The 25,469-nt window shown below is 39.8% G+C and overlaps 2 protein-coding genes and 1 long non-coding RNA gene across 3 annotated transcripts; 2 read left to right on the top strand and 1 right to left on the bottom strand.

Moving 5' to 3' along the window:
- Positions 1–1,460: 1,460 nt before the first annotated feature.
- On the top strand, positions 1,461–21,880 carry LOC111343093 (uncharacterized). Its single transcript, XM_022950229.2, has 7 exons — positions 1,461–2,472; positions 3,394–3,744; positions 4,602–4,798; positions 19,024–19,192; positions 19,875–20,068; positions 20,437–20,670; positions 20,767–21,880. The coding sequence occupies exons 1-7, from the start codon at positions 2,079–2,081 to the stop codon at positions 20,839–20,841; spliced, it is 1,614 nt and encodes a 537-aa protein (XP_022805964.2). The 5' UTR covers positions 1,461–2,078; the 3' UTR covers positions 20,842–21,880.
- On the bottom strand, positions 12,654–14,472 carry LOC148734975 (uncharacterized). Its single transcript, XM_088755452.1, has one exon. The coding sequence runs from the start codon at positions 14,470–14,472 to the stop codon at positions 13,318–13,320; it is 1,155 nt and encodes a 384-aa protein (XP_088611578.1). The 3' UTR covers positions 12,654–13,317.
- Positions 21,881–21,970: 90 nt separating the features above from the next.
- LOC148734974 (uncharacterized) lies at positions 21,971–24,669 on the top strand. The gene is made up of 2 exons (XR_015999336.1): positions 21,971–22,290; positions 22,790–24,669. It is a non-coding gene; the product is annotated as an uncharacterized LOC148734974 (long non-coding RNA).
- Positions 24,670–25,469: the final 800 nt, after the last annotated feature.

Here is a 25,469-nt window from a genome sequence, read left to right as displayed (position 1 = left end):
AACCGTAATTAAGATGATGCACTCGGTAGGTTTAGTTCTTGCTTCAATTGAAATTTTGAAAACGAACTAATTTAAGGATTTAATGGTTGGGAGTAAAACAACCAAGGTAATTTGGTGTATTGTATGAACACCTAACAAATCTGACCCTACGCGGTATGCAGTGAGTCAAAACAGGTCTTCAGCTAAAACATTTACTCAGCCGGGTAACCCCTATGAGTATAAAGTTTGAAAGAGTTTCATAAAGTTGTCAGCATGAAAGAAAACGAAACGCCGCTCCTTTGTCGAGTAGCCCGCTAACGTCATGAGACTGAGCATAACGTAACGCAATAAGAGAGACATTTTTCCCTGCAGAAATCGTTATGAACACTTTCGTAGAAGACCGCCCATCAAAGCCTAACAAACTTTTTAAGTCTCCCTCCGAAACACGCTCAGAAGCTTTACTTGAAATGTGTACATGTATTTTGGCCAAAATAATACATTATTTGAGATTGGTACCTACTCGATAAAATCTCTTAAAAAAATGTCAGTTTCTTATCCAATGAAATCGTTGTTTTATGTAAACCAGTCAACCTTCTCTGGTCTGTAGTTTTTGGAACTCGATGGGGATTTGCTCACAGACGGGCAAATATGCCTTATCACTCCTGCCCCTTGGCTCAAATCGTAAAAGCAACAATACACTCCGACCCCTTGACTCAAATCGTTAATGCAACAATGCAGAGATTACTGCCAAGTGCGAAATCAAAACCGCACCATCTTCGATCTTATATTTCAAGAGAGATACGAAGACTGAAAACATCAACCAAGCTGGCTACATTTTAAACAGTGTAGTTATTACGCAGAAGATTCGATAGTGGGCCGTCATTTTGGCTTTGGTGTGCGAAATATATGGAGAAACTTTTCATTGTTCAAAATATACGAAGACTATTGGAAACGTATTTAGTAATGACACTTCGAATTTGGAAAGGCGTTTTGATGCCCATGTTGAAATGATCAGGGAACAACATGAACTACACTTTTGCATTTTGATTATGCACATTATATCAACCATGTGGTTACATCTGCTTGAAAAACTGAATGTATTCACGAGTTCTATTGTACGTGGTCCCATTTTCACATTGCTTCTGTATTCTGTCAAAATTTATACGTTTTCTTTCTAGAAGAAACGTTTTAGTTTCCGGTGAATAAAGATGTGTTTCAAGTTTATTACAAAGCATGCAGCTTCATATTTAACGTTACCGATCTGGCTTTTCAATGGAGTCTCAGCTGTTTAAAATTTCACTGTTCCTTCAAAATTCTTTTTTTTTTTGTCAATCACTTCCTTGTAAATTGACGCTTTGCGTTGCAATAATTATAATCGACCGAATACCTCTTCAATGAGTTTCTTCACGAATTAATAACTTTGATATTGCACGATCAAAAGACAAAATGACACAACAAATGTGATATGGCCGGACACGCGATGCAACCAGTCATAGGTGAAGTAAAGGTCGCGTTTACTTTCATTTCGTCTATGGCAGACTATTTTACCCATCGTTTGCATCAAAGTTTTCGGTCTAAAGTTAAGTTTGGTTGATTTATAGAGATTTGCATTGCTTTACGGCTATATTTACTTTATTGTCACCTGCGCCAACAATGATTTTAGAAATGATATACATGTTTTACTCATGTACATCAATATGTATTATCGTGTTGAATGGTAGCTAATCTGATCTAAAAGAAAATAACATAGATATGACAAGGAATGCTAACCTGGAACATAAGTAGTCTCTTTCTTTAGGTCAAAGACATGTAGGAAGAGCACATTTCTATTCTATTATCAAAAGGAAATTTAAGAGATGCCGTTAAAACGTTCAGGAATGTTGTGCTTTCTAGACACGTCACATCATTGATATTCGGTTCGATTATTGACTTGACATGTGCAAATGTAATATGGGAAACTTAGTTGTCTCTCGGAGATGAACACGTATCACACATAGTACACTTGACATCGTCACTAGTCATTATTCATTCATAGTTATTACCATGATCATCTCCATCCTTAGAGTCATCTGAAGCCAACTAAAGACTCTGGCTCGAAAATGCTCATCAAAAAACTAATAACATATCTGGCGCTTGTTATAGATTTACTTGTTCCGTCTCTGTTGTGCGAGGGCGCTCTAAATTCAAAGAATAATATAACTGTGATTGAGCCTGTGAAAGGAGCCATTTGGATGTCGGGGCAACACTCTTACCCCATCATATGGACTCAGTCCAAATTTTGCTTCAAATGGAATATAGAACTGTTGGATCACGAAGAGAGAAAAATCGCACAAATATCCACGGGTTTAAGCGAGTTTAAAGAAGGAAGCATGCGTCATGCCTGGCTTGTACCACCAACAATCCAAAATGGGGATTACTTGATCAAAATCTGCGAGAACAGCGCTCCTGAAACCTGTGGAAGGAGCAGTTCATTTTTTATCAGGACCACTAAAGGTGGGAAACGTGGATTTGTGACAGAGTATTTCAGCAGTCGTTACCGTGTATATACAGCTGTAGTGTATTTTGTAATTGTTGTATTTATGGCAAATAATTTTTCAATGATAAAATATTTTACCAAAAGGTTGATTTTTAAAGAAATTTTTTATCGACTTTTTGAACTGATTTTTCCTGAAGGATACACCAAAAAATGCATTTTTATTGGGAGGAGGAGATCAGGTGGCTGTAGGATAATAACATAACAGGAAACATATATCACGGTTAATTCGCACGATTTTAATCACAGGGAAACCGAACTAAAACGTAAAATCACGGCGTTGTGATCTCATTTAAGGGTTTCAACTGAAAGGGAAATGGATGGCTTTTACGGCTAACAGTTAAATTTTGCCCAATTTACGGCTTACGATTACTACTTTCCATCGTGATCACCAAAGAAAGTTTTGACGGATGATTTTTTTACGACTAACAGTTAAAATTTGTGATTTGCTGCGCCTAACGGTTTAATTTTTTGGCCGTTTTACGGCTAATGGTTAACCTCATTGAAACACTCTCGTTTGCTGTTTACTTTTTTTTTAGCTGATATCATGATTATTTTGATTATTTTGTAGAAAACGTTATTTTTATGATAGGTAAACCTCGACCTTTTCAGACCAACTTAACCAAAATGATTCATATGTTCAATTCATAATTTTGAAGCTCAGCATACAACCCACAATTTTCAACTTACACTTAAGCCAGCCAACAATATATCATACGCTGCAGTATTTTTGTCTTGTAACTTTTCTGTCGACTATGTCGTAAAGAGAAACGAAAAAATCACTGAAGTAAAATTTTCCTGCGGACAGTCATTTCTCCTCTAGTGCCGAACTTAAACTGAACTGAGCTTACAGTTAAAGGTATCTTTTTCCCCTATAATAGAAATTGGAACTGCTGATTTTGACGCATTTTCTCCAATACAAACCCCTCAGATGAAAGAAACACTTTCCTTTTCTGGTAACGCGACGAAAAAAGGGAAGTTCACTGGCAAACGCAGATTACCGCATGAACTGCGCCGACAGAAGCGCATGGAGCGGGAACGGCTGTACTTCAAACGCATGTCCGAGCGCATCAGACATGACACTGGTAATATACGATGCACAATCGAACGTGTTCATCGACCATCCAAAGAGACATTTGTGAAGCGGTTTATGAAGCCTCGAAAGCCTGCCATTTTAACAGGAGTGATGGATGACTGGGAAGCTATGAAATCCTGGACTTTCGATACACTCGGTAAGGACGATTGTAAGTTATCTGGCGAGTTCAAAAAATGATTGTGCATGACTATATAAGCAATATAGTTGTTATCTTTCCAGCAGATAATCATTGCCTAGAAGCTGGGAAGACCTTAATTATGTTCGGCGGCATTAAAAACTGGGGTTGTCTGAATTCAGCCCTAAAATTCCTAGTAGTAGTAGTAGTAGTAGTAGTAGTAGTAGTAGTAGTAGTAGTAGCAGCAGCAGTAGTAGTAGTAGTAATAGTAGTAGTAGTAGCAGTAGCAGTAGCAGTAGCAGTAGCAGCCGCAGTAGTAGTAGTAGTAGTAGTTCTTTATTTGATGTGACACCACACTTAGCTACAAGCTACTTTCCAGGAAGCCCACAACAAAATATTTCATAAAAAATTGCAACCTACATTAGGAACTATGTACATTAGGAATTATGTACATTAAGTAAAATATTATTACAAAAAGGATATCGCAAATGTAAATATATATTTGTACCATGTGTAGTAAAACAGAGATAAAAAACTAAAAACTTAAAATTTTAGGCGACGGATATCGTGAAGAAACGTTCTTGTGCGAGCCTTTGCGTGTATAGCATCTGGTAGCGCGTTCCAAGTCTTAGCAGCAAAATAACGAAATGACTTAGGACCATGCTTGGTACTGTTAACCTTAGGTAAGAAAAGCATGTAGTTTCTCTTTCAACATTAATACATCATCCCGGTAAATGAGCAAGAAGAGCAGAAAAAACGAGAAAAGGAAGGTATTAACCAATCAGATCTAGGCCGGGTTACTATCCACAGGTGTTAGAAATTCGCATCCACTAAACTAGCCACATTGACGTGGAAACAGTTAATGACGCTTCTTGCAGGTAGTACCCTCACCAAAGGAGTGAAAGTTGACATCATGGACAATGTCACTCCCTATTCACAGTGGAACGAATTTCGTGTCCTGTTTGCTGATATGTACAAAGATCCAGCCCAAGTGATCATGAAAGATTTTCATCAGATTTATCCTGAGCTTATGGACGCAATAAATTTCCCGAAATTTTCCAAAGACTTTTTTGAGGTTAGTAGCTCTATTTTAGACTGATCCATTCTTGACTATTCCTATTCGAACCCAGATGAATGCTGAAAAACTTTGTATTTCCACAAGAAAAAAATAATTTTCGAGTTGTGTTCGCTTTCTTACGTTTAGTTCTTGCCCGATTTTGTTTTGTGTTGTTTATGTACATGACCGTTCGGCTTCTCGGCCTATTTGGTCTATTTGGCTACCCTAAAAAGATATCTTAATAAAGAGTTTGCCATATATATTTAACAATTATTCCACGAGCGCGCGTTGGATATGAGATGATAGATAGCCAACGAGGTGCGTAGCGCCAAGTTGGCTATAATCATCTCATATCCAACAAGCGCGAGTGGAATAATTGTTTTATTAAAAAAAAAAACGCCCCAAGATATTACACAAATCTTCTCGACTTTATTTTGTAAGAAGAAACCGGATGTTACAATGTACAGATATTAGATTATGGTATATTGGCTCATATACCATAATGGCTAAGCCAATAAAAAGTCTTGAATTGCATTATTCAATGATCCAGTTTTTAATAATAATTAATATAACTGCAGACAGTATTGTTTCGGCCGTCTGGGCCTCATCAGTGCACTGCTGATGCTGGGATGGGGGAGAACCGATATGGTCACCCCAAACGATCCCACATTTGTGGTATCGTCTAAGCCATGCCAGATATATATACAAAGCCAAGCAAGAGCTATTTAACTGCAGACAGGGCGCACACTGTTTCGACCTTTTAAGTTTTAAAAAGAGTTTATTCATAACAAACCACCTAAGTTACAAAATAAAAGTGCTAAAGCACGTGGGCTTGGCTCCAACTAATTATTAATAAACAGTTCGAAGTTCCAAAGTTCAAGAGTTCTTAAATATATACGAGTATTAAATATTACTAATATTAATGTAAGGTTATAAATAATTCCAAAATAGTTACGTCTAATATTAATACAAGCCTAATCTATAATATTGGTATGGCTAGGGCTAATGTAGACTAATATTAATGTAACGCTAGGATTGTTTAATGCTAATTCTAAGTTGTAAATAGTTCCAAGTTAATTTAATCTAATGTTAACTAAAGCTTAAGGTAATCTATTTACAAAAGTATTCTATAGGAGTCCCCATCAAGTGTACAGATTGATGGGGACTCCCAAGCGTTTCTAAAGTTAGATAACGAGAGTCGGAAGTAGTCGCACGCAATTCTGTTTTTGGTCTAACTGAAGGCATAGCGAATTATACCCTCAAGGGGGTCATTCCCATTGTGGAAGGTAGATTTATTTCGAAATTTCCAGATGCTGTACAGAATTGCCTTTATTAGAAAGCGAGCAACACAATTCTGTTTTGGGCTAGTGGGGGTCCAACGAAAAAAGAAAACATAAGTACGAGACGGGCGAAAGCTAGTTCCAAGGATAGAGGAGATAAAGGGGAAAAGTGGGACCATACAGATTTCACACGGGGGCAATTGAGAAAACAGTGATCTATAGTTTCTTTACGGGAACAGAACGCGCACTTATCCGAGTCGATATATCCCCAATTCTTTAGAGAGTCGCGGACCTTAATAGCGCGAAGTACAATTTTCCAGAGTATGTCGTTCTTATGATTTTCAGAAAAGTCGTCTCGCACTAAATTCCAAAATTTGTCAAGATCAAAGTCAATCGGAAGGAAGGGAGTCCAAAAGCGATGAAGAATTGGACATGTGGAGTTTTCCCTCAAGAGAGTTCGATAACATTTCTTGGAAGAAAATTCAAAATCGCACCACTGCGTGCGGGAGAGAATCCCACGTAGAGTGGTGAGAGCCGAGAGAACAATCTCATAATAGGGCGTCAAGATCTCTGTACTCGGGGTAGAGTTATCTCGAAGAGAGCTCCACTCCAAGCGACAGGAGGCAAGCCTAGAGCCTAGAAAATATCTGGCCAAATAAAAGGATTTTGATTCGCGATCATCTAGACTGGCAATCACCGAGGTTAATTTAAGAGAGTTACCTTTGATCAGGAAATTCAAAATGCCAAGACCGCCATTGCTAAGAGATTGGTAGCAGGACGCTTGGCTAACCGTTTCAATTCGACAGCCCCAGACAAATGGCCAGATAAAGCGTTAACCTTAGAAATGACCCATTTCGGGACACACAAAACTGTAGAGAGATATAGGAGCTTGCTAATTCCGAGGGTGTTAACGATGAGCGCTCGGCCGACAAGAGAAAGAGAGCGGGATTTCCATAAATTTAGATGTTTTTCTAATTTCTCTAGTTTTGGCTGCCAGTTGTCTAATTCAGTATCGCGGCCGAAAATAACACCTAGAATTTTAATTTTTCTCATCCATTTGAGGCCAAGGGGTTGGTCGTCGCGCGTACGCCACGCCCCTAACCACATGACCTCTGTTTTCGTGAGATTAAGGCGTGCCCCAGAGCCACGCTCGTAAATATTGATCATGTTGAATAGAACTTGCAGAGAGCGATAAGATTTCACTATACAGGTCGTATCGTCAGCATAATAATAATAATAATAATAATAATAACAATAATATAGTTTATTTCGGACCACTTGCAGCCTAAGGCTGAATTACTGGTACAGTTTTAAAAATATACACACTGGAAACCCAAAGAAATAAATACACACAATACTTTACACAGGTTGATACTTAACGGTAACGAAATTTCTAAAACGCTCAGTTCTGACAAGTGTGCGGTAAGAAGATTTGCCTGATTGCAGACACATTTGCGTTGTGCTGTGAAGTACCCGCTCATGAATATGGGGGTATAAGGGATGGCCTGGGCGAATTTTACGAATGAACCGCACGCATGCAGCTGCGCGGCGTGCCGACAAGGTATGAATGGCGGCCTTTTCAAGCGTATGTTCGTATGGAGGGTCAGGCCATATAATAGAAAGAGCGCTTTTCTGGACGTCTCCCAGTGCGTTATCCAAGTACTTTGGCAAGTCAGCAAACACAGCTGACGCGTACTCCAATATAGATCTTACAAGTGCACAGTATATGGCAACGATGTCTTCAGGTGGAACGCCACACTTACGCAGCTGCCTTAACGCAAACAGTCTACGATTGGCCCTCTTCACCAACCAGTCAATGTGCACCGTCCAAGATCCTCCGAAACATGAACGCCGAGTAGTTTAAACGACGGAACTTGCTCGACAAGGGATCCGCCGACCATGATCGGCATGGGCACGCAACTATTATAGTGAAGAAAGTCAACCGTGAGGACTTTACATTTACGCGGATTGAGGCGCATGTTATTCTGACATACATAAGAGTTGATATCATTTACGATGTAATTCAATACAAAGGGGGAATTTCTAGGAATTATCTCGATGACAGTGAGGTCATGCACGTATTTAGCACGAGGAGCCCTGGCACTCACAAAGTCATTCACCATGACCGCAAAAAGTAGAGGGCCAAGCTTCGTACCCTGAGGGACACCGCCACGTAACGTGCGCGCGCAAGAAAAGGTGGTACCAATGCGTGTAACCTGGGATCGCTCGTGCAGAAAAGAAGCTATCCACCTTATGAGGCAATTATGGATCTCATATTTAGATAGCTTGGTTAACAATATCACGTGGTCTATTAGGTCGAACCCCTTCTTAAAATCCGCGAAAAAAAACCTGATAGAACAATTACCCTTGTCTAAAGCTTCTAAGACAAGGTGCAACAGGTAAACTATTGCCTGCTCTGTTCACTTCCCTGATACCGCGAACTGCTTAATATCAAGATCTTTTAAAACTGTAGGGAGAACGCGCGTGAGTGTAAAACCTTCAAATACTTTAGCAAGCTGACACGTGAGAGATATCGGGCGTATATCGTCCTCAATAGACTTGGGTGGGGTCTGTTTTGGAATGGGATGAACGATGGCACACTTCAGCAACGGAGGGATGAGGCAGTCTTTGAGATTGGCATTATAAATGTTAGCAACCACAGGAGCTAATTCAAACGCGAAGACCTTAAGGATTACAGTTGGTAAGTCATCTGGATCACTGGCTTTCTTGATGTTTGTCGAGGCGAGTGCTTTGTAGGCTTCGCTCTCAGACACATACAGCTCATCAGGAACCTCAGTAACAGTTACGATGGGAGTGAAGGATGACGTAAGATCACAAAAAAAAAGAGTTGATCTTCTCCATCAAGACATCAACGGAATCGATTGAAGTTCCATCAATCAGCTGGCTGTACCACTGACCCTCTTTGCTAGAAATCCCAGACAGGGATTTCACCGATTTCCACCATTGTCCTATATTAGAATCTTTGAATCAAGCTCTTAACCTTCGCATTGTAAAACGCCTTCTTTGACCGCGATATAAGACGGATGACGTTATTGCGCCAGCGTTGAAACAGGTGTGAGTCTTTTCCGAATTTCGGGAGGTATTTTTGCCTTTTGCCAATCGCAGTTTTAATCTTCCTAGTAATTCAGGGTTTATCTGATGGGCAAGTGCGCGAGCTTCGTATAGGGAGGAACGTGTTCACAGACGTCAGTAATGTACGATGGAAGTACTCAAATTTCTCTAAACAGCTCTCAAGTGAAAACAAGTCACACCACGAGAAAGCTGTTATCCAAGCGCCGAATGCTCGTATACAACTATCCCGGCGATAGGTTCTTTGTATCGGTAGCTGGGCAGGCAAGATGCCCGGAGGAACAAGAAAACAGTAATGATCACTAGAGCCTAGCTTTGGTAACTGTTTAGGTGACAGAAAGAGTTTCAGATGACTGGTTAAACACCAATCAAGCATGCCTGTATCGCGTGTAAAAACTTTAACAATTTGCGTGAGGCCGCACGTTCGTTTGAAGTGTGAGGCTGAAATATTAGTGGAGGTGTGATTAAAATCACCAACGATCCAAACCAGGCAGTCAGGATGGTCATGCATGTATGAATCAACAACAGATTGTATATGAATATACAAGCGAGTGTTATCATCAGATGTTGCTTTTGGAGGATGATAAATTACACCGACAAGAATTATGGACACACAGCGTGGAAGGCGAACAGGCCGTATTTGAAACCAGAGGGTCTCGGTTAGTGCGCCGTTCAGTTCACATTCTGGGAGACGTTTACAGGGCATAGTACAACTAATATAAGCAGCCAAACCACCAGCGTGCGATGGACGATCTTTTCTGATGAGCACAAAATCACGCAGGGATACTGCAGAATCCGGAATATCGTCAAAAAGCCATGTCTCTGTAAGACAGACCACATCAACATTATTTTGCACGGCCACACACTCTAGTTCATCGATCTTCGGTAACAGTGAACGAACATTGCCAACCAGAAGGGTGGGAGTAGAGGCACGTTCCCGACGAGATTCATTTCGATTCGCGTCCTGAAAGGTGTTTACATTCCAATGCAAATTGCGCTGCGTCTCAACAGATAATAGACCCGGCATAATTTCCAACTTTATAACAGAGACCATGTGCGCCCGGAAGGAAAAAGCCTTCGATCTCAGGATTATTTCGGATTTCGCATGCGAGAGTTTCGACGCACAAAACATAGAGCAGGAGAGACAGGGAATCCCCCCTGTCTCACCCCACGAGACAAAGGAATCGCATCGGTTAGCCATTCATTAACAATAACACGCATATTGGCGCCATTATATAAAGTGTTGATCCAAAAACAAAAGGACAGGCCAAAACTAAAACGGGGTAGAGGCTTTGCAGAAGGGTGCGATTAACGCGATCGAAGGCTTTCTCTTGATCTAAACTGAGCAAAATGCTGGTTTCATTCATGCGGTCGATGTAATCTAAGATATCTCTAAGTAAATGTAAGTTTGAAGTAATTTTGCGTTCGGGCACAGAGCAAGTTTGATCAGGGTCAACGATATATTCCAGAACTTTAGAGAGTCGAAGAGAGAGAACTTTTGAGCATAACTTATATAATTATAATCAACGTTTAAGAGGGAAATCGGACGCCATTTTTTTAGATTCTTACGATCTCCTTTCTTAAAAATAACGCGTGTGTTGCTCATCTTCATGGAATCACACCTCTCTCCGGTTTGGTAGCATGCATTTAAGACTCGACATAAATGTGGAGTTAAACGATCCCAAAATCTAGCGTAGAATTCAACCTAAAGGCGATCAGGGCCAGGTGATTTATTCCTATTCATATTTTTCATAGCGAGAGTAAGTTCGTCAAGGCGTGATCTCGCCTTCACAAGATGACGCCTGATCAAAAGTTAATTTCCGTGATAGAGAAGATAAAAGATCGTCTTGAAGAGCAGCATCTATCGGTTCTTCGGAAAAGAGCTGAGTGTAGAAATCGATATGAGCTTTTCCAATCTCCTTTTGGGAGGAGACTTCGATACCGGTAGAATCATAAACCGAAGAGATGTGGGATCGTTGAGCTTTAAAGTGCACCTAAACCCAAAATTTTTTTTCGCTTAACGAAATAAGCTTATTTTTTGGAGTATTTCTGTGCAAAAATTTTTTAATTTGCTCAAATCTTTAATTTTCTATGCCCAGTCAAAATACGGAAAATCGGCCGCCATCTTGCCCCACGACCGAGTTTAAAGAAGAATGGCTCTAGCGGGCAATGTGACGTCAAATCGAGAACACGAAAGTCTGCATCTCACACATTTTCACTTGTTTGGGAAGGTTGTCGTCGATATTGTCCGAAATATGCCGACTAGGTGTGTTGTATGAAGAATGTATGAAGCGCGATACCCTCTTGCAAATTTCGCACGTTGCTACATCCTTCTACAACACACTTAGTCGGCATATTTTCGCACAATTATCGACTACAACCTTCCCAAACAAGTGAAAATGTGTGAAATGCAGACTTTCGTGTTCTTGATTTGACGTCACATTACCCACTAGAACCATTCCTCTTTAAACTCGGTCGTGGGGCAAGATGGCGGCCGATTTTCCGTATTTTGACTGGGCATAGAAAATTGAAGATTTGAGCAAATAAAAAATTTTTGCGCAGAAATACTCAAAAAAATAAGCTTACTTCGTTAAGCGAAAAAAATTTTTTGGGTGTAGGTGCACTTTAATTCTTTCTAAATTAAAAAATACTGACTGAGGCGTTCGCCTTCCTCTAGCCATTCTGCTCTACTACGAATAATGATTCCTTCGACTTGTTTAGTTCGAAGGGTTTTCAAACGACATTCGGTGTCAGAAATTAAAGGGACAACGGAATTGTCTCCGTCAGCTAAACGTTGACGAAGACGGATTAATTTGTTCGTCAAAATCACCTGGTCTCTTTGCAATTGTCTTCGCTTTTTGTGGGAAAAGGAGATCGTTTCTCCTTTAATAGACTGTTTAAAAAACTCCCACCAATCTTGGAGACACGGAAAACAAGATAAAAAACGTACATGATCATCAATTAGTTTCTCTATAGTGGCGCAAAAATCCTTATCGTTCAAAAGAGAGTTGTTGAAACACCAAACGCCTGGACCGCGTTTTACAGCGGTGGGAATATCAAAGGTAAGAAAAACAAAATCGTGGTCAGATACCGAACAAGGGCGAATGTCACACTTAACATTGGGTGAAAATAAATCTTTCGAAATCAAAAACTTGTCAAGTCTACTCCCAATTGACCGCGTGGAATTAAACCATGTAAATTCTCTTGATCTTGGATACAAATTTCGCCAAACATCTGAAAGCGCGAAATCCCTTTTTAAAGATTCGTATTCTTTGTGTATAGAGAGATTCCCACCAAATTTATCGAGAGCGTTGTCGCAACAATTAAAATCTCCTCCGATGGTAATCGCAGAGGAGGGAATAAAAAATTCGTGAATCGAAACAAAAAAACTGTTCCGTTCGGTAGGATTGGTAGGAGCGTAGATATTGACTAGATTAATATCAACGTCGTTGCACCTGATCAAAACACTGACAATATGACCTTGTGAGTCCTTCTTCCAAGATACGATTTCGTCTCAGCATTTTGAAGAAATCAAGGTGATGACACCACCCTGTTTCCCGGAGGCAGGAGACCAAAAGCTACGGTCCAGCCATCTACGGGATAGAGATTTGATAGTAGATTCAGAATGAATTAACGTTTCTTGTACAAAACAGACATCACAGTTGGACTTCTCGATCAAATCAAACAAGAAATTGTAGGTAAGGGGGTTTGCTAGCCCCCTTGCATTGATAGTTAACGTTTTGAAGGATTCTTGAAAAAGGACTCACTTAAGAATTATAAGCTTACTTGGGTTTCCTTGACCTGTTTCTCCCCTTTTTTCTCTCTGAGGTAGGGGTCGAGAGTTCAGATGATGATGATTTTCTTTTCAGTTCGTGAGTAGCTTCCATCTCTTCTTCTGGGTTGTTAGGGGTGACCAATATGGGAGTGTGTGATGCGGTAGGTACAGGCATAGAAGAACGGGGTTTTCCGGTGACAAGTGTTGGCGCGGTAGATTTTCGGGAGCACGCAAGAGAAAATTCGTCGGGCAGTTTGGCAGGTGTTCGGCGGGAAGGTGGTTTGATGGCAGATTTGATCGTGGCGATTAGTCCTTGAGAAGTGATGAGAGGTGAGTCCGTAGGGGTAGATTCAGAAGATTGGTCAGGTTGTTCAGACGGAAGATCGGGTTGTTCAGACGGAAGAATCGGGCTGGTTAAGTTCATTGGGCTGTTCAGGAGGCGGTTGAGTGGTTGGATCAGAAGCAGGAAGTTCAGAAGAAGGATCAGCGAGTTGTTCAGCAGGCAAAGTAAACTGTACGGGCGGTGGCAGAACGGAGGCCAACAGGAGATTTTCGTCAATGGACGAAGAATCCGAGTCAGCGGGTTGGACGGGTTTCTCGGATTGATTAGGCGGAGGAAGGGCAGAGGCGAGCGGCAAATTTTCCATCGAAGCAGAGCTAAGGTTGTCATCGTCGATATTTACATCTTCTTTTTCGTCTGTTGGCGCGCCATGTACTGTTGGGAAAACCCACGAGTATTCGCAATTAACGTCTATGTGACCCTCTTGTTTGCAAATACAGCAAAGTGTTGGACGTTGACGCTCACGGGCTTCGTGACCAGTGTTTTCACAATTATAACATACTTTGTTTGGGCAGGCGTTGTTGAAGTGACCTGGGCGATTGCATTTTCTACATGTAGGAGTTTGGCCTGAATATTTAATAAAAATTTGGTCCTTGCCGAAGCGAAGAAAACTAGGAATTGGTTTGGAGATTCGTACGCGGTAATGTCGGAGACCATTGTAGACATTTGGGGCGTACATATGTTTTCCGCGGCGGTAGTTTAAGACATTACAGTAGGGTGTTAGACGTTTAATGATTACAAGGTCCGAGAGTTCAAAAGGGGCGTCGTAAATCGTTAGGAATGTCAGAGGTTTATCAATATCTTGTAGAGCGTAGTTTTCGGAGTTAATGTTGAGTGAGTTGAGACGGAGGAGATTTTTTTTAGCGGTGATGGATTTAAAGGTTACCACGACTTTGCCATTTAACTTGCGTTGCAGGCACTGGATGTCGGTAGGAGAAACTTTGCAATTTGCGAAGGCGTCAAATACGGAGCGAGCAGTTGTTTGTCTATCAGGCGTAAAAAAGGCTGTCTTCGGACGCTGTGGCATAGAATTCTCGTTAAATATATGTTCTTGTCGCTGGATTTGGTTTTCATTTCTATATTCTTGTCCAGATGTTCTTGCTGCACTCAGTGCATAAGATTCACCGTTTACCATGTATGAATTTTCATCGGGCGAGTTGTTTTGAGCGGCTGACAAAACATCTTCTAAGATTCCTTCAGTATTCATCGTATGCGCTGACATCATCCCAGAATCTTCTTAATAAGCAAATATAAAGGCCCAAAAGGGCGTACTGACCTCAAAATCCTTGCTTGTGTGAGTTTAGCTTTCAAATTGGCCAAGCCTAACGAAACACAAAAAAGCCGAGAAGCGATCACTGTTTCGGCCTTCTGGGCCTCATCAGTGCAGTGCAGACACTGAGAAAAGCTCTAGAATAAAGGCTAGCTTTACACCATTGCCTGGGCACTACACTTGTGGGAACAAGTGCAGACACCTTGCCATGCAAGAGTGCTCAAATCACACCTAAGGTGACGAGCTTGACATATATATAAACAGATCTGTAGTGCGAAGTTTTAATTTTTATTTTCCTATACAATTGTTTACAAAGCTCCATGATTGTAGAGCACTCTCCGATTCGAGGATGAGGTTTTTTACGTTTATATATATATATATATATATATATATATTCTTGGACTTGATTTTATTGTATTTCGAAGAGCGCTCAACTCTTAGAGGAGCATTAATAATTATGACGAACTGGTTCAAGACTTCAGAGGTAGTTCATCGTTTTATTACGACAGCCCTGTTTCGTATGGTCGAAAATGACCACACTCATCACGTAATTTCAACGATTCACCGTTAACTTACAATTACTGGCTATAAAAGCTGGAGTGCGGTTGCTACTGGATATATATAAAAAAAACGCTACTTATCCATATAAGTCATGTGACTGGTATGCATAATTTCGGAGATTGTTACTTGATTAGGAAGTTTTTAATGAGGTATCTGTTTCTATGGGGGCATGAACTTGCTAGCTCATTTCGCTTGTTTAGACTGCAAAGTTCGTTTTTACATATAATCGTGAATTTTTCAAAGAGACATAAATTACATTTCTTAGTAATGTTGTTGTACGGTTTGCATTGTTTGATGAGAATTGAAAGATCAGTACTCCTCAAGAAAAATGTCAAGTCCAACAAAAAAGTATTTCCGTTAGTCCTCGACTACAATCCTATCCTCCCTGATATTCAGAGGGTTATCCAAAAGCATGCTCATCTCTTAAGATCGTCACCTGAGTTATCGGAACTTTTTCCATCAAAATCGATTTTTCCAGCATATCGCCGTACCAAAAACCTCAAAGACATTTTGGCGCCTTCTAGATTTTGTGTGGGTGGGAAAGTTAGTCGGGCAAAGAAGGAGACGGGAGGGTGTTTTAAATGCTTTTCTAGATGCGACCTTTGGAAGAATTTTTTAATTCAAGATTCCAAATTTAAGAGTTTTTCCACAGGCCGAACCTATAAGATTTGCCAAAACTTGTGTTGCTCTTCCAGAAATGTCGTTTACTTGGCCTCGTGCAAGAAATGCAGTTTACAATACGTGGGTTCTACTTCCACTGAATTCAAGGGTGCGTTTTCGTAATCACAAGTCATCTATGCGAACAAACAAAAAAACGTGCGAGCTTGTAGTCCACTTCAATTGTACCAAACACGAAATTTCTGAAATTAATGTTATTGTTATTGAGAAAATTACCAGCCAAGGGGACGCAGCTTACATTGATAGATTATTACTTACGAGAGAGGCCTACTGGACCGCACAACTTTGTACACTTAGTCCCCACGGACTTAACAAAAGACGCGAATTCAGATCCAAAAATCGCGTCCGCTATATAAGCGTAATTAGGGCATCATTTACACAATGTAATCGAGTTCTTCGCAACCAATCGTGGTTATTTCACCCCTTGCACATTCTTGCCTTTTACTCATTATTATAACCTATTATTTAGGTCTGGAATTCATGTCGCAATACTATTTATATCTCTTACGTTTAGTATAAATTCAGGTCACTCTGGAAACCTACTAGGACTTTTAGTTTTTATGTAAATACGTTCCATCTGAAGAAGGCCGAAGGACGAGACGTCGCCACATTAAAGCTGGAACAGTTAGGAGTTTACTTCATGTTTCATCGTTTTACACTTACTTAATATTTTCATTGAAGCATCGTATCCTCCGGGGATCCTTCTACTGGGAGCTCATCGTTTGGTTTACCTTTTTATTCTGTTTATATATATATAGATGGATTAAATTTGGTGTCCGTGAAACAGTGCTCGATACAGATAGTAGAGTGGGTATAATGTGTGGTAGTCGGATAAAAACAACTACATATACATCCTTACAGACCTGTTCCGTGGTTGCCCACTCATCAGGGGATTTTAATGGCAGAATAATGCGATACCGTCGCTTATATATTACACTAATTGCTAATTAACATGGTTTATGCAGTGTGAAAAGTGTCAAGTCAGCTGTTGCGTAGGAGTGCTTTGTTTCTGTGTCGGCAGGAAGAGACGAGTTATATATATATATATATATATATATATATAGTGTCTGACCACCTCGAAACAGACGGAATTAACTCAAAGAAAACACCACCGCAAGTGCCTGAGCTTAATGAATTCGAAGATAAGATGACTAACCTGATCCGAAACATCGAATTCAAAGCACCCCGCCCTTCCGAATTCCAGAAAAAAATATCACAGCACGTCGATTCCATCAACAAGGACAGCAACCTGTATGTAACAGCAGATAAAACCACGAATTTCTATAAGATGAATGCTAACGACTATAAGTCACTGCTGAACAAAAACATAGAGAAGGAGTACAAGAAAGCCCCCGCTAACGCCGAAACGCATATTAACACCGAAGCGAAAGACCTCGCCCAAACCCTAAAGATAGACGATAGAGTTGAAATGTTGGCACCTAAAGAATCATTCATTACGTTGAAAGACCATAAGAACAACTTTCAGAACAACCCTACATGCCTCCTGATTAATCCAACCAAATCAGAGTTAGGCAAAGTAAGCAAGCAAATCCTTGATAAGATAAACAAAGCCGTCATCGATAAGACCAACGTTCATCAATAGAAAAACATAAGAGCGACCCTCGATTGGTTCATCAATATCCCTAACAAAGACCAACACTCGTTCATTGCCTTCGATATTGTAAACTTCTACCCGTCCATTTCATACAAGCTTCTAAGCGACGCTCTATCTTTCGCGGCTTCCTATAGCACATTTCCGCGGAAGATAGAAGAATTATTTTTCACACCAAGCAATCACTTCAATTCAACGACAACACCCCATGGAACAAAAAGCATTCAACAACTTCATTTGATGTTACAATGGGCTCGTATGACGGTGCGGAAACCTGTGAACTAGTGGGATCGTACTTACTAAACCAACTGCCAGAAGACATCAGAAAACAAATAGGCTTATACAAGGATGACGGCCTGGGCGCATTCCAGTAAATACCGAGAAGGATCGAAAAAATTAAAAAAGATATTTGCAAAGTGTTCAGCACCAACGGCTTGAAAATAACTATCGAAGCAAACAAAAAAGTGGTCAACTTTCTCGATGTCACTTTGAACCTAAAGAAAGGATCTCATGAGCCATATTCAAAGCCTAACAACACACCTCTGTATGTGCACTGTGATAGTAATCACCCACCTTCCATCCTAAAGAACATTCCCCTGGCGATCAATAAAAGGCTTAGCGAAATTTCATCGGACAGGGTATCCTTCGACAAAGCAGCACCCATGTATCAGCAAGCGTTAGAAGCAAGTGGCTATAATCATCAATTAAAATTTGACACAACAACTAAAGACCAGAGGAGTACAGAAGGGAGAGGCAGACACCGAAATATAGCTTGGTATAACCCACCTTTTAGTAAGAACGTTGCTACTAACGTGGGAAAAACATTTTTAGGCATCGTAAAAGAGTCCTTTTCGCCAGGGCACCCGCTAAGAAAAATTTTTAATAGGAACACTTTGAAAGTAAGCTATTCATGCATACCAAATTTAGAAAGAAAAATCGACGCCCACAACAAGTCCTCCCTCGCAAATAACTCTCCATCACAAGAAAAATCATGCAATTGTAGAGACAAACACTCTTGCCCGCTACGTGGCAATTGCCTAATTCAAAATGTGGTCTACAAGGCCACAGTTGAAAGTCCCCTGGGAACCCAAACATACGTCGGCCTTACTGCGAACCAATTTAAAACAAGATTTAGAAATCATACAGCCTCATTTAGACATGAGAACAAAAGGAACGCAACAGAGTTGAGCAAATATATCTGGTCCCTGAAGGATGCTGAAACGGAGTTTTCCGTGACCTGGAAAATAATAGCTCGCGCCAGGCCGTACTCAAATACTACAAAGAGATGCAATCTTTGCATAGCTGAAAAATTCTTTATCATATGCAGAACAGGGGCGGGCACCCTAAACAAAAGGAACGAACTGGCGAGTGCGTGCCGGCACTCAACTAAATATTTGATAAGGCATGCTCAAACCACCTACGTAAAAAATGTCGTTAGTCAACTAGTATCTTACCCACCTGACGAGAGAGGACTTTTAACCCTTTCGAAACAGATCTGTAGTGCGAAGTTTTAGTGCGAAGTTTTAATTTTTATTTTCCTAAATAATTGTATATATATATATATATATATATATATATATATGTATGTATGTATTATTTGCTTACTGAAATCTTTCTTCAACTTTTTAAATTTTCAGGAAGTTGTGGACGAAGATATTCGTCCTCCCCAGCTTTCTTTCGAGATGGCTCCAACAAGGTCTGGTTTTCACTGGCGCGTAGAGGCACTAAATGCCTCGTTATGGAGCGCTCTGATACAAGGCAAAAAGCTTTGGGGTCTTTATCCACCATCAAAGTACTATGTACCGGGTGCGTTACAATTTTCATGGCGGAACCGCTCTTTTAAATTTGGCAAATTCAGATTTAGTCTGTTTTTGTGTATCTGTGTATGTGTGCGTGTGTGTGTATGTGTGTGCGTGCGTACGTGTGTGTGTGTGTGTGTGTGTGTGTGTGTTTAGTTGTCCTCTACGTTCCTCTTGTCCGCTTCGTATGATTGGGACCAATTCGTCGAAACGTTTCTTCTCAGACCTTGTAAAGGTTCCTTCACTTTAGACAACAGCTGTGAAGCACACTTTGACCTTACCATGTTGAGTCGAGTAATATGATTTTCTGATCAAACTCACTTCATGGTATAACCATCCTCGAGATGATTACAAGATATATAGCTTTCCTTACATTGAAACTTGTAAGGTTTAGAACGTCAGTTTGAACTAAACCCTTCGTCTAGCCTTTTAAAGCACCAGCCTCGAAGATTGTCAGCCATTTCAGTTAACCCTTGGACTCCCAAAGATTTAACCTAGAAATTTCCGGCGTTGTAATTGTTACACTTTTCCTTTGTGAATAAGTGAATATAACTTAATGTTAAATTCAAAAACACACTCAGTTACCATGTTTATCCATTCTCATCATCTTCATGCCGGATGACATTTTGATATAAACTGAAAAATCCCCTTCATAGATACAAATGAGCACTGAATTAATCATCTTTTAGGAGTAAATCACAATAATCATCGAACACAGACCTCTCAGCAGTCTGAGTCATTTACCTGGTGGATTTATACTAGACCTGAATTACAAGATGATCACAAACCACAAGAATGTGTACAGGAGGCAGGGGAGATACTTTACATCCCTTCAGGGTGGTGGTGGAGCAATGTTAACGTAGACGACACGATTACCATACAGGTAAAATTCGCAAAAGAAATGTCCGTAGTTCTGATTTTTGTTTTTTTTTTGTTTTTTGTTTTTCTGTACTTCTGTTTTTCTTTTTTTTGTTCTGTATTTGTTTTTTGTTTTTTATCTTAAGAAGAAGTAATCTCCGGAAACAATACTAAGTACAGCCTCTGAGATTCCAGTCGGTTACATAACTGATTCAAATACTTCCTTTAAATTTGCAAAAATTTAATTAATCACTAGCCTTGCTTTATACACACGACGTCCCAGAATTCAGGTCGAATAACAAGAACTCAAACGCGAAGTTCATACAAATACATACGTGTTTGTAATAAGTGGCCACAGTGTGAGGCATTTGCGCTTCTCCACCTTCTCTACAGAAATCCATTTGCGACCAAACAAACATCCGATCCTGTATGGAAGAGTTGAAAGAATTAGCTGACAGTGTTGCAGAGAACTTCCACGCTGATGTATATATCCAGTTACGTAACTACTTGGCGATATATGACCCAGGGTTTCTTACTGATGACGACCGACAATTTAAGTCTCCTATAAGAGGTCTGGGACAAACTAACAGTGATCACGGAGAGAATTTCCATCAAAATGTGTGGAAGGTAAGCTGTTTATCCTTGCTTTCTTATCCCCTTGGATTTGTTAAAAAGACTATTCACAAATCTAGTTAAATTGTTGTAATCTGCCTTCATTTTCAGAAATTCTTTGAGGAAGGGGTTGATGATGCCAAATTCTCAAGCAATCGCGATGATGAGGCGAATGTACATGAGTGAACTCGCTACTGTGTATGCCATTCTGGCTGCAGATCTCGTTCATTTTCTCTCAAATCAGAACAATTAAGGATTTGTATAGAATCTGAAATATCAGAGCTGAAAAATGTCACTATCCTGCTCGGGGAAACTGGCGATGAAATGTAAAGATATAGTAACAATGTATATGAAGTAAAGTGACAATTTATTTCTAAAGGTTTACAAGGAAGAATGCATGCTTTCTACCCAGATCACGAGCTCCATAAAAACTAGCACTGCCTGGCAACCATTGTACACACATAGGGACATAACTTTTAGTACAAACCCCACTGGTTGTTTCCTTGCTGTACTTTGCTGCAACTTGCGGACATTTATGAATTCTAAGGATGCCTCGTGACCATGCATGTTTCATGTCGCACTGTGCTAGTTCTTAAAGTTCGTGACATCGGCAGTTGCTTTTCTACTCTGTCTTTTTAGATTGTTGCACTAGCTATGAGTAGAAACAGCGCAAATGCAGTCCATTTCTTTTAAACTCGAAAGTACAGCAAAAAAAACTTCACGACTCTTGTACCTCCCTTGAAATTTAAATGCATCAACTTGCTCAGTGTTGGGATAGCTAAAAGAGGATTTTTTGGAGTTTTAATTCATAAGATGTGAGTATTAACCGAATTTTTTGTATCTACATGTATTTGCCTTCCCATGCATAACTGTCCCCTCACCTGAGATTCCTGGTTGAGGTTCGTTTTTTGTTAGACTCCGTTCATTTTTCTGTGATTTGGTGGCGCTTAAGAAAATTTGTAATTTTCAAGAAGGAAAGATCTCAAAAGACACAAGGCTTAAACATGAAACTCGCAGAACTTGATAATTTCCGTTTATCTACTGTCTCTAACTTTGGGAACATGCTGGGTTTAATTTTACATTTTAAATTTATGATTTTTGTTTAAAAATACATTAGTATTTTTCTCTTACATTAGTATTCTACGAGATAATGCAACATTTTTCACTGAAATATCAGATCCCCCTTCGAATAAGATACACACAAATAAAGGCTAGTTGAGATGTTTGCACAGTGTAAATACTAAATACAAAAGAGGAAGCGTTATTTACCTAGGCGTAATTTTGCATATCTTTACAAATTAGGTCAAAGCACTGGTCAAAAACAATTTCAGTAGCGTCACGCAGTGCTATGGCGGTTTCAGGAAAGCGGTCTGATGACTGCGTTGCTCGTTTCACCTTGGTATCTCTGTTCTTCTTCTGCGTCGTGGGGTTTCTACTTGGAATCGTGTTTATTTATTTGAACGTGAACAATCGAATTACGAAGCTCGAGCATAAGGTTTTCCCAGAGGGCAGAGATTAATCGAATACATACCCACTACAGCAGCTTTTAGAGGGTTGTGGTGATCTTACAGGAGAGAAAATCGGTCTTTATCATACAGAGGCGGTGACAACCTCATAACACAATGTATTGCTAAGGTAGGTTCTTTAAGACTTGTTTTCAAGCATTTTTGGTTTGATTTTGATTGAGTGCTGATGTAATCGAAGTGCAAGCAGTTTCGTTGTATCACGACAAGAAAAAGTTAAAGGAGTGTATAAAAAATCCTATGAGAATAAGTCAAACGCATCTACAGTTCTTTTATGTATATTAATTCTGTTGTCTCTGGCGTCAAAGGCTTTGCCTGTAGCATTCAAGTTAGGTTATTTTTCATCAAATTATTCAAAATTTAAAGGTATTTGTTTACCATTACAAAAAAATTCCTTTGAAACTAGTAAACAAGACTCGAGATTGGCTCGTTGCTTAAAATGATCGAATTTTTTTTGTCGAGCTACCAATCGATCTTAGTTTGCACGAGCTACCAATCGATGTTATACCCATTTCTTACAAGGATAGATTGACTGAATGTGACACTCTTCGTTTATAGTCTGCTTGTTCGTTAAATTTACTTGAAGTTTCCTTTACTCCTCCACCATTTAGATATTTAAAGAGAAAGTAAGCATACAATCACGGTGTCACGAAAGTTGGAATGACAAGAGAAAGAGCGAGATAAAATTCTTTGTAGAGTGTTTACTACCAAAGTTGACATGCCTGTGCTTTGTAGCTTATCACAGCCAGTAAAATCCATCTTAATGATGTTAATGGCCAGAACTATAATAGATACCTCATGGTTTTCTGAATGCGACTGGAGGAGGATACCTATGAATTTCTATGAGGAATTGAAGATCTGGAAGAAACGTAATATTTATGACGCTTTCTGTCGTGCGGAGACAAGCGCGAGGAAAGGACAGCCTTTCGTAATTTGCGCTCTTGCGATTGCATCCGCTCACCAGGAAACTATTAAACTACATCTAATCTACAGTCCTAGAACTGTCGTAAATAATGTGAAGTGTTCTGTAAACTTTTTAGAAAAAGAACTGATATAATCTGGATCCTCGAGAGTGCCAAGAAAATTATCATTTTAGAGCTCTCCTAACACCTTCTGCCAAGCTGAATAGAGACTGGGAAGGTCGAGACAGCAAATTCTAAACTTCATATCTCTGGTTTTGGAGGGAAACTATACGAATGGTTCCAGTCGTACCTCACAGGTCGTCTCCAACGCGTTATTGTTCTTGGCGCCACATCTGATGCATTACCTGTTACATCAGGAGTCCCCCAGGGGTCCATCTTGGGACCCGCTCTGTTTTTGCTCTACGTAAACGACCTTCCGAACATGATCTCCGAGAGCGAAACTGTAATGTTCGCAGATGACACCAAATTGTACAAAGAAATAAGATCTACTGATGATGAAATTGCTCTCCAGATGGACTTAAATAATATCGGATCTTGGTCCACAGAATCGGGCTTAAAATTTAATGAGACGAAAAGCCACCACCAGTCCATCAAACGTAGAATCAAGCCACTGAATACTGCCTACGATATGAATGGAGCTATGTCGGAGAAAACAAGTCACGAACGCGATCTTGGTGTCTGGGTCTCCATTGACCTAACATGGAATTGCCAAGTCTTAGAGCAATGCTCAAGCGCAAACAAGCTCCTTGGGTTTGCTAAACGAAACACGCGTCACATACAAAATACCAGTGTAAGAAGATCAATCTATCTAACCATCCTTAGACCTCATCTGGGCTTGCTACACAAGTTTGGGCACCACAGTCTATTTATCTTATCTCAAATCTAGAAAAGATACAGAGAAGGGCTACAAAATACATCTTGAAATTACCATTCTCGTGCTCTCAGAGTTATGAAGAACGACTAAAAACTCTTTCCTTACTAACTATTAGCTACTGGCATGAATACTTAGATATGTTACTGTTTTTTAAGATTACCCATGGTTTGGTGGATATAGACCCCGAAATTGTTCCTACTCCCCGTTCTACAAGACACACACGATTGTCGGCCAATACGACTGTTACTAAATACTTTGTATCTAAATGCAAGACCTCAACCTTTCAAAGTTCATTTATTGTACGAACAATAAGAATCTGGAACACATTGTCTGACGAGCTTAACTTAAGTATGAACAATGTGAGTGACTTTAAACGTGTTTTGATGTGTTATTATTCGACCGCACTTAGAGAGATCTATGACATTGACATTCCCAGGACTTATAAAACTATTTGTACAAAATGCAATTCATGTCGCAGCCTGAAAACAACACTAACTCTATGTTGCTCTTAATTATTAATCATTGATGTGATCGTTTCACCATTTTAATACTTTTGGGACCTCAGTAATTGGCTATCGCTGTTGTGGTTGCCTGCCCATTATTGTTATTGTTATTGCTATTTTATTCTATCCGGCTGTGTTATAGGTTATATGTATTATTGGCAAAGCTAATAAATTAAATTAAATTTAGAATATTATAGTCTGCCAGAACAATGGATCTCAAAAGTCAAAGACATCTGATTTGGTTATGCTGGTTTAAAAGTCCTAGATCCAAATTACAGCTAGCCTTGCCTTTATAGACGAATGAATTTGCCCTATCAAATTTGAAATTCTAATTGTCAGTTGCGGTGAAGGTTTTTTCGAAACAAGGACAGTAAACAGCATTCAACTGAGGTATTTCTCTAGTTGCTTTCAGAATTAGAATATTCGTCGAAAATGTATTGCTTTGATGTAACTTTGAATATTGTGTTACTAGGTATGCGAGATAGAATACCGGAATGCTTCAACTTGGTGATGTGTTCTTGTTTGCGAACAAGTGTTCTTTTTTTTTTTAACAAAACGTTAACACATTGTTGTATGACAAGTCACGACAACGAACAAAAATGTTCAAGCTAAAGCTACAAGAAGTCAAAAACGCTCAAAACATTTTACTTACAATTCAAAATCTATTGTTTGATGGATGAGTTCATCCTCTCCACCTTTACTTGTTGCCATCATAAAAATCCCCCCCTTAAGGCTTCTTCCCAGGCAAAACAAGTTATTATGGAAACGGCACAATCCTCCTAAACGTACCCCTTAATTCAGCGTTATGTGTCCATGTCTCAAAAACGAACTCTGTGCCTCCCATTTTATTGTGCTTTGAACCACCCGAGATTATTTTACTCGAAACTCTTTTAAGGTTACCGTGCACCTTCAGGGGTGTCTCGCGTGCAAGCGATGTAGCGCGTCCGGTTTAAACTGTAGATATCTAAATCCCTATATCAAATTAAAGCTT

Source organism: Stylophora pistillata, chromosome 3 (assembly GCF_964205215.1).
Source record: "Stylophora pistillata chromosome 3, jaStyPist1.2, whole genome shotgun sequence".
In the NCBI taxonomy this organism is placed as follows: domain Eukaryota; kingdom Metazoa; phylum Cnidaria; class Anthozoa; order Scleractinia; family Pocilloporidae; genus Stylophora; species Stylophora pistillata.
Note: the sequence above shows the minus strand (reverse complement) of the source record. Positions and strands in the feature narration are given on the sequence as shown.